This window comes from Adelges cooleyi, unplaced genomic scaffold, assembly GCF_023614345.1.
Source record: "Adelges cooleyi isolate 19-005CV unplaced genomic scaffold, UGA_ACOO_1.1 ACOO_flye_CR_arks_rails_tigmint_CR_PRNA_2, whole genome shotgun sequence".
NCBI classification, from domain to species: Eukaryota; Metazoa; Arthropoda; class Insecta; order Hemiptera; family Adelgidae; genus Adelges; species Adelges cooleyi.
In genome coordinates, this window is record NW_026095860.1 from 5,359,033 (window position 1) to 5,369,310 (window position 10,278).

A 10,278-nucleotide genomic window follows, 5' to 3' on the forward strand; every position below is an offset into this window, starting at 1 on the left:
TCACTGATGTTAAATAATTATGAGATTCGAGCTATCAAAAAAAAAATATAATGGTTCAACACGTTGGCGGTGGCCGTTACTTAACAAAAGACTGCAAGGAAATAGTTTTTACTAAAAAAATTGATGATTTTACTGTTTTTATCTATTTTTAATGTTATAATTTTTAAAATTTATTTTATTATTGACCACGATTTAATAAAAAAAAAATTGTTTGGCTTAAGTATTCTAACAGCCTTGACAAAAATGTATTTTCTAAAATGATTATGTACATGTTTATTTTTAAAAGTTATTATCAGCAGTAATAAACATATAATATTAATCATTTGTTGAATAAAAACTAATAGTGTACATATTATGAACACAACGGATTTCATACAAGTTATTTTAGTATTAAAGTTAGAAACAATTGTGCATTATTAAAGAAAAATACTAAATTAATATAATCAAGTTTATAAAAAATGTTTACTAAATTATTTCCACTTGGCTTATAGTTTTGAAATTTTGAACATAGTTGGAAAAATAACAAAATACAGTTAGAACATTACAAATAATTATGGTATAAATCTACTTTACCGGGCACCCTTTTTTTCGATTATTTTTTTAAATCGACAGTACTTTTAATGTTGATTACGAATATGTAAAGAATTTGCGCCGCTCGCACTTAGTTTGGAAGTTACAGACTTTTAAAGTTCGCCGAAATCGACATACGTGCGCGCCCGGCACTGCACGTCTACCCGCGCCCGCTGGGTACTTCGTCCGTCGATCGCCGCTTAATTATCATCGGATTCCTCGTCTACCTGCCTCCCGCCCGTCATGGTCCTTTTTTTTTTTTGCATCATAATTTCATCACGCTAATATTTGACTTGTTTGGGATTTTGCTATAGCGAACAATGAACAATTTTTGGCTCGCCCGATGCACATTGTTGAGACTTGAGGATGACTTAGTAGTAAATATTAATGTTTTATCGCGCCCCGCTAATATTATAAAGTATTACGGGCTATTATAAAGCAATACATGTTATTCATTTTTTATAATTTGGTTATTCATTTATATTTTATGATTCTACATATATTAACACAAAATAAATATATAATGCTGTTTTTCTACAAACTCTGATGAAAATTGTGAGGGACACACACACATACATTAATTTATATATATATATATATAGATAGTAAAAATAGAAATAATTAATCAGATAAAAAAATCCAATTTATATAGATGGCCTATAGCATAAGCCAAATGGGTGGAAAATATACACATTTGCCAATTAGCTAAAAATGTACTTTTTTTGGATTTTTATATCGGTATTTATCTAATTCTAACCCTCTGCTTCTGAGTTTTTAATAATTAGTTCTAAATCAATAAAAAGTAAAAACCTTTATCAAATACTTTTTAGTTGTATATATAATACATACATGGATCGTTCATTCCGATACTCATGAAAATGCACACAAATTAAACAATGTTCAATAACTTCATTTGTTTTATATTTAAAATATATTTGTAATTTAATTGGAATACATGAAAGCAAGTTAAAATATTATTCAATTAATATCGTTGCAATATACATAATTTTTTTACCTATGTATTATATTAATAAATAAGTATCAATAATATAAAAATGTATAATTATTTATAATAATAGGGTAAAAGTATATAGAAACAATAATTATTATTAATAGCATGAGTTAACAATAAATCCTGTTGAGTAAATTGAAATGTTTACAATGAACATAGTAACAATGTCTACTATACAATAGGGGTTTTAATAAAAATATAATATTTTCTACAAAATTACTGTTTTTATTTTTATTGATATACAATTTGGAAATTACATTTTTTGCTATTACTCCGTTATAATATGTGGTGTCGGCCGCACAACATACACAAATAATAATCGTACATTTTACATAAATATTGTACATGTTGGTATCTCTTCGGGTGGCTGTTTGTCGAGTGGCTCCGTGTCGATTTTCGGTGGCTGTTTGTCGAGTGGCTCCGTGTCGTGCTCCCGAATATACGAATATTGTGGTTTTTTAAATAATATATAATCTATAGTCCTGTAATAAAATAAAATTACATGTAATATATTTATATTTAGCAATAAAAATGACAGTAACGTATAATAATATGTCAAAAACCCTATTAGCTCCATGTAAAAGTCGGCCTCCGGGCGAATGGTGGTGCTATCTACGTGACAAAATTATACTACCAAAATGCCGTAATTTCTTGACCCACTGATTTGGTTGGAGTGGCATCACCTTATCTTTTCTACATCATGCTTTTAACTGATGGAACGGGAACTGGGACTCTTGAGTAAGAGGAGGACATAATAACCGATATAAGTGTCACAAAAACGCTGTCACGCTGTTATCTGATAAGAAATTAGAGATTGAAGATGAGGGGTGGGGTGGGAATGGGGGAATGGGAATTATTTTGTTCAGCACTGGCAGATTAAATCTCGGGCAACGCCGGGTTCGGACAGCTTGTAATTAGAATATGTCTATGGTTTTTGGATTAACTTCGGCGCCAAGAAATGAGAATATTGTCATAGGCCGTTGAGCAATCATATTATCTTAAATCGTGGGTAAAACCTAAAACCAAATATTATAAATGACTATAATAATATATAGTACTTACCTACTAGGTAAAACGGTATAAATGTATTAAATCATGTATTATATTTATTGGTCAGGTCAGGTCATATATTTTGTTACCTCACCAATAAATTACCGTTGACAATAATAGCTCTTCTGGTGTAAACAGATTTAGATAATAGGCCGTCATCACGAATTTAATTTTATATAACATTTAAAATTTAAAAGTGATCAATTATGTTTTTACATTCAAATACATTTATAATAGTTTATAGTATTGTTAATCCCAACAAAAAAACTTCGTTAACTCAGTATAAATGGTAGCTAAGTAGGTTAGTTTACTTGGCCGGAAGCCGTTTTCTACTTCCTACCTAGTAAATATAGCACATGTTATAATAGGGACATAGTAGGATAACTATAGCAAGACAAAAATTTAACTTCCAGCCAAGTAAACTAAATTTATATTTTTTCATGACTGGTTTGATATGTCGACTGATTTTATTTGTTGACAACGATGTATAATAAATATATTACATTATGGTATTTACTTAGTTCCTATATTATATCACGTATTTTAAGGCTTATGTTGAAACACTTCTTTTTTTTTACTTAGCTACCATTTACACTGAGTTAACAGAGTGCTCAAGGTAAATTCATATACATCGATCTTGATCTTGTCTAGAACGCTCTCGATAAAATATAAATACTAAATAGTAATAGCATACAAATATAATTAAATCTAGTTAATAGTAATCTATCGGTATAATCTATCGCTATAGCTAATATTGATTTTCATAAAAAAATGTAGTAGGTATGTTTAATCATAAATCATTATTAATCAATACTTTATGAAATATCTAATCTGCGATTTTGTAGGTATGAAAAAGATATTAATTTAAAACCTAGTTTAGTTAGTTCAATAGATACAATAATAAGTAAAAAAATTGAAATTTTTAAAATAAAAAAAGGGAAATAATTTTTAATATACAAAAAACAATACTGAGTTTTACCAATTATACCATTAATAACCCAACTATTCCAACTATATCCACATTGGCAATATCCTAAGCGAGTAAATTTAAGAAAATAATTCATCATTTTCATTGATATGTTGAATTTTATACTTGGTGTAGAAAATACGCAGGTAAAAGAAAATGATGGTAGGTTAGGTAATAGGTATATCTCTGAAAGTATGGACTCCCGAAGTATTCATACTTACTTATAACATTGTTATTTGTATTACTCGAATCAAAACAATTATAACGAAAATCATTTAGTAGTTACTTATAACAATAATAAATAAGTAATAACTATTTTATGGCATGTATTAAACGTGTAGTTACTACGTAGAATCGTTTGATTCGTTCATTACTTGGTGTTTTGTTCCTTGTTTTTGCTATACGTTAATCGCCTTGAGAAAATATATCTATTTTGTCACGCTACACATAAACCACATAGACACCAATTTAAATAAACCAAGTGACATTTGCTGACACCGAGTTGGTTATTTATCGCATAGTAGATAATATTATATTTTAATAATTGTTAATTAATTTGTTTTGAAAGCATCCCATCTTTGGACTTTAGCGAGATCGACCATATCTATGGTTATTTGTTTAACTTTAAGCGCATAACAATAATTTTTTAGCAAATATATTTTTTTAAATTAATTCTTCCTGTGAATATGTATTTAGGAACCCACTCAGTTGTTAAATCAAGTAATTATAGGTATAAAGAAATATTTCAATTTTTCGATTAGATTGTTATAAATTATTACAATAAGCTTACTTCATTACCTTTTTAAAAATTATTAAGTAGGCATTAGGTATTTGTTAGTCAGTTCCTACTATTTAAAATAGCTAATAAAATGGCTAATAGCTACGTTTAAAAAAAAAGAAATTTGTTATAACACTATATAATTTATACCTGTAGGTTGCATCTAGAGTTTTAATAATACTTAATACTCCCCTCTATTGAACCTAGTTATTTTTATTTTATGAACATTTTGTTTTAACTAGGTACCTTTTTTAATTAGAAATTCAGCCACTGCTCTAAATAGTGAATGGAACTATTTAAAATTTAAGATTTGGCAGGTAATGCATTGTATTAATTTGTATACAATGGTGAACAAATGCTTTTATTTCCTAATTAATCATCACCGAACTTGTCCTTAGCTACTAGTTTGGGTATGGTATCAGGTCTGTAAATTTGTTTTATTAAGAGGGGCAACCCATACCGTTAACCCCTGCTATGCATGGCAGAAATGCCATGCGCGGATGCGCCCACCCAGGCGACCGATTAGGCATAGTTAGCTTAGGCATAGGGCCTAATTCCGGGCAATACGCCATACGAAAATTTATTTTATTTAAAGACGGCGGCATTGGTGTCATCTATGAACAGTTTTTCAAAAATGTCGGTGTATCCTCCAGTATAAGTTCATCGTAGGAGGGTGGCTTGGATTTTTCATTTGGCTTTGGACACGAAGTACACAGATCTTCGAGCTTTTTATCTTCACATGTATCTAAACACGTTTTTTCTGACAAAGGACTGAGAACAACATTTTGATGGAACGAGAGGCATTAACAATTTTAGCAGTTCTACTGTCTAGTGTCCGTTTGTCTAGAGAATGGATTCCGAAGTTGCATTCGTTTTCACAATAATTAAGTTGTCCGTCTTCAAATGCACAATTTTTCATTTCCATACTCGCAGAACTATACAGTAGTGTAACTGAACAATTAAAAAGAGTTACAAATTTTTGTATTTATACTTTAATTGATATAGACAAATTATCGTTTAAAAATATTTATTAAAATCGTTTTAAAACGGCTGTATGAAATACTAGCTAGTCAGTGGTTATGTTTGAATAACAAATTATTTATTTTTGGATATTTTTAGCCAATAGTATTTGCATAGTTATTTTTTACCATCCAACTAGAAAACTATTCACTATCTACAGACCAAGTCTACTAGAATTGATTATCTCAATACAATGATAAAAAAAAAAAAATTGTCATTTATGAATTTAAATTATTGTTATGTGATTTATAACAACATTTGTCTAGACGTTAAGCCTGTCTTTCATACAAACAGAAGTCATAAAAGTATATATATATATATATAGCCCAATCTATAAATGTATAGCTCGCAGAGATCTAGAAAATGTTGACCAGTTGAGAGTCACAATATATTGTCCATGACAGATTTTACGGCTGAAAAATCCTAATTTATATTGACGAGTTATAGCTAGTATCTTCTAATCATAATATTGACAAATGATTATGTTGCATTGATTTATTATTGGAGTTGACAATATTTAGATAACACAATATTATTTTAATTAATTGCGTAAACATAAAAAAGTTAATGTTTTTTTAGCAGTTTTTAAAACTATTTAAATTATAAAACAAATGATTAAAAACTAAATAATAATTACAAATTTTATCATTTAGTGATAAAATTAATTAACTTAGTTTTTTACGGTGAATTATTAAATCCAGGTATAGTATCATAACTCTTTTGAAGCTGCGCTCTGCTAAAGTCCATTCCTGGGTACTGAAAAATAAATTATATTATAATAATTATTATAATCCCAATGCATACATGACAAGTGTTGGCTACCAAGCTATTTTTGAGAAAACTTCCCTATAATGTCAAAGCTATATTATAGTAACTAAATAAGATAAAAAAAAAATACAAAAAATGTATTGAATTTTATGTACATTTTTTTTTATTAACAATTTGGAACTTTTTTTTTTCTATTATTGTAATTATTAGAAGTATTGTGATTTTTACCATTGTATCAGTATTAAAGCTTTTATACAGAGTGAAACGGGCGATTTTCCAATGTATTTAAATGGGAAAATCACCCGTTTCACTGCCCCACCATTTATAATCTACTGAATAGTAGGCTGTGTCCTCGTGGCAACCCATGAATTGAACAGCTCGCCAATATTTTATTAATAAAGGTTGTATCTCTCTCTTATATATTTACTAGATTTAGAATATCTTAAAATACAAAATATACTTTAATATATTAGCAATAATATAATATACTTTATATTCTCTTACTACTTATACTTTATACTCTATTAGCTATATTAATTATTCAAAAATAAACATTCGTGTTAGTTTTTCACTTAATATAATAAATATTATGAAAAAACAAAACAATATTATCATATTCTGGTTGTTACGTAGAGTAGTGTTCTAACATTACCTATTATTCAATCTTTGTAAATTACATTGATGATCTTTTTTTGCTACAAAATCTGCAAACATTTTAGTTTTATTAATTGTTCATAGTATAAACAATAAAAAACTGATTTTAATATTGAAATATAGGAAAATTGTAAAGTTATTGAGGTTTGTAAGTTTTTGTCTGTATTATTGCTGACGTCATTGAAAAATCATTATGTCTTTATAATCAATATTTGGTTATTAAATCATTGATTTATAATCTCTTTAAAAATGTCATAGTAAATTTTTCAAAAATAATATTAGATTACCGTGATAATATTAGATACTGTTTTACCGAATTATGATATCACAGTAACTATAATATAGTGTATACAAATTACCTCAATTTGAAATTTTTCAAGGTCCATTTTCTTTCTCATTTCATGAAAAGTTAGAGGGTCTGCTTTAAACGACTTATCCTCCATAAGAGCCTCCCAAACAATTTCATTTTTAATGTAATCTGCTTTAGTCAATACAATGTTCAGTAAAGTTCCGTTATCTTCTAATGTCCACACAGTTTCGTCAGCATGAACTTTTCTAAATAAATTACCCTATTATAAACAATTACTGGTAAACAAATAGAAAAGATCCCAATAGGCAATCTGCCATGTAACTTACAGAAAATAAGAGTTTTCCTAATATATCGCAAGAGATTTTTGAATTGGTGACATTGACTTTGACGTCTTTTGATTTGATGGCGGGTGTTTTAATTTCTATATGTACTTCGTCTACCGTCTGCCACCATCTACCCCATTCCGTGTTACATGGAATGATGCCGCTTTTCTCATCAAAGAAACTCGAAGCCATTAAAAGACACACTATAGATATATATCAACAATGAAAAAAAAACAAAAACGGATTTTATCTACAAGATTGAATTTTTAATTAAAAAATAATATTCATTAATTAGAATTCTTAAAATCTGGGCCCGGTTATAGATAAACATTAAATAGGTTACTCGACGGTGAATGCTTTCGACTGGCTATTTTTTTATAGCGGTCACGCCGCGTAACGCTGTCTATAGAGCGCGCCACCGGGATGCAGGCCATCAAAAGTTATATTTCCTATCTAACGCAAATTCATTCAAATTCATGTATTATATTGTTCTTGTAGACTTGTATAATACTATCTTTATTGGTTTAAAAAACAGCTTTTTAGTACACGTTAGATAGGAAATATAACTTTTGATGGCCTGCATCCCGGTGGCGCGCTCTATAGACGGCGTGACCGCGATTGTCGGCTCCGATGCGTAACCTGTTTATCTATAACCGTGAATCTGGGCTACATCAATGATAATAATAATCATAGATTAGATATGTACCACAGAATAGACTATTTAGTCTATGGTCTAATCGTAGCAATTGTGTATTCGAAGTCACAGATATATATAATAAACTAGATTGCTAAATGGCAATACGAATTGAAGCCGACGGTCCACCATTCTGGTGGGATTTATGTGTGTTATCAATGCATATAATATATATGTCTGTATATATTATATCAATATTATACCTATATGTGATTGTTATAAAATATAAACATATATTATTTTCGCGTGATAGGTTCTAATTCCCACCAAGATGGCGGAAAGTGGCTGCTTCAATCTTCTCTATTGGTGGCATGTACAGTTAGCAATCTAGTTTATTGTATATATATCTATGTTCGAAGTAGATTTTATTCGTGGCAAATGACTGATAAAGCAATGTCGGAGTAACTACAAATCGAGACATGCAACATTCGTGGTAACTGTAGCAACCCGGAGCGAACATTTATACTACGCCCTAGAGGGAGCACGACACGGAGCCACTCGACAAACAGCCACCGAAAATCGACACGGAGCCACTCGACAAACAGCCACCCGAAGAGATACCAACATGTACAATATTTATGTAAAATGTACGATTATTATTTGTGTATGTTGTGCGGCCGACACCACATATTATAACGGAGTAATAGCAAAAAATGTAATTTCCAAATTGTATATCAATAAAAATAAAAACAGTAACTTTGTAGAAAATATTATATTTTTATTAAAACCCCTATTGTATAGTAGACATTGTTACTATGTTCATTGTAAACATTTCAATTTACTCAACAGGATTTATTGTTAACTCATGCTATTAATAATAATTATTGTTTCTATATACTTTTACCCTATTATTATAAATAATTATACATTTTTATATTATTGATACTTATTTATTAATATAATACATAGGTAAAAAAATTATGTATATTGCAACGATATTAATTGAATAATATTTTAACTTGCTTTCATGTATTCCAATTAAATTACAAATATATTTTAAATATAAAACAAATGAAGTTATTGAACATTGTTTAATTTGTGTGCATTTTCATGAGTATCGGAATGAACGATCCATGTATGTATTATATATACAACTAAAAAGTATTTGATAAAGGTTTTTACTTTTTATTGATTTAGAACTAATTATTAAAAACTCAGAAGCAGAGGGTTAGAATTAGATAAATACCGATATAAAAATCCAAAAAAAGTACATTTTTAGCTAATTGGCAAATGTGTATATTTTCCACCCATTTGGCTTATGCTATAGGCCATCTATATAAATTGGATTTTTTTATCTGATTAATTATTTCTATTTTTACTATCTATATATATATATATATAAATTAATGTATGTGTGTGTGTCCCTCACAATTTTCATCAGAGTTTGTAGAAAAACAGCATTATATATTTATTTTGTGTTAATATATGTAGAATCATAAAATATAAATGAATAACCAAATTATAAAAAATGAATAACATGTATTGCTTTATAATAGCCCGTAATACTTTATAATATTAGCGGGGCGCGATAAAACATTAATATTTACTACTAAGTCATCCTCAAGTCTCAACAATGTGCATCGGGCGAGCCAAAAATTGTTCATTGTTCGCTATAGCAAAATCCCAAACAAGTCAAATATTAGCGTGATGAAATTATGATGCAAAAAAAAAAAAGGACCATGACGGGCGGGAGGCAGGTAGACGAGGAATCCGATGATAATTAAGCGGCGATCGACGGACGAAGTACCCAGCGGGCGCGGGTAGACGTGCAGTGCCGGGCGCGCACGTATGTCGATTTCGGCGAACTTTAAAAGTCTGTAACTTCCAAACTAAGTGCGAGCGGCGCAAATTCTTTACATATTCGTAATCAACATTAAAAGTACTGTCGATTTAAAAAAATAATCGAAAAAAAGGGTGCCCGGTAAAGTAGATTTATACCATAATTATTTGTAATGTTCTAACTGTATTTTGTTATTTTTCCAACTATGTTCAAAATTTCAAAACTATAAGCCAAGTGGAAATAATTTAGTAAACATTTTTTATAAACTTGATTATATTAATTTAGTATTTTTCTTTAATAATGCACAATTGTTTCTAACTTTAATACTAAAATAACTTGTATGAAATCCGTT

General features: G+C 29.1%; 1 protein-coding gene across 2 annotated transcripts; it reads right to left on the reverse strand.

The window, feature by feature from the left end:
• Positions 1-5,877: 5,877 nt before the first annotated feature.
• Positions 5,878-7,815, reverse strand: LOC126833542 (nudC domain-containing protein 2-like). 2 transcript variants are annotated; one of them, XM_050564951.1, is made up of 4 exons: positions 7,456-7,815; positions 7,179-7,388; positions 6,818-6,869; positions 5,878-6,153 (listed from the first exon to the last, which is right to left on the reverse strand). In XM_050564951.1, the coding sequence occupies exons 1-3, from the start codon at positions 7,642-7,644 to the stop codon at positions 6,861-6,863; spliced, it is 408 nt and encodes a 135-aa protein (XP_050420908.1). In that variant the 5' UTR covers positions 7,645-7,815; the 3' UTR covers positions 5,878-6,153; positions 6,818-6,860. The 2 variants fall into 2 exon arrangements, with proteins under 2 accessions (XP_050420908.1, XP_050420907.1); XM_050564950.1 differs by lacking the exon at positions 6,818-6,869.
• Between the last annotated feature and the right edge of the window lie 2,463 nt (positions 7,816-10,278).

What these genes read in the sequence shown, in the direction of transcription:
- LOC126833542 (XM_050564950.1), bottom strand. Translation starts at nt 7,644, where the DNA reads ATGGCTTCGAGTTTCTTTGATGAGAAAAGCGGCATCATTCCATGTAAC. An exon ending in TAGGAAAACTCTTATTTTCT is followed by an intron (nt 7,389 to 7,455) that starts GTAAGTTACATG and finishes TGTTTATAATAG; the next exon opens with GGTAATTTATTTAGAAAAGT. An exon ending in TTGAAAAATTTCAAATTGAG is followed by an intron (nt 6,154 to 7,178) that starts GTAATTTGTATA and finishes TTTATTTTTCAG; the next exon opens with TACCCAGGAATGGACTTTAG.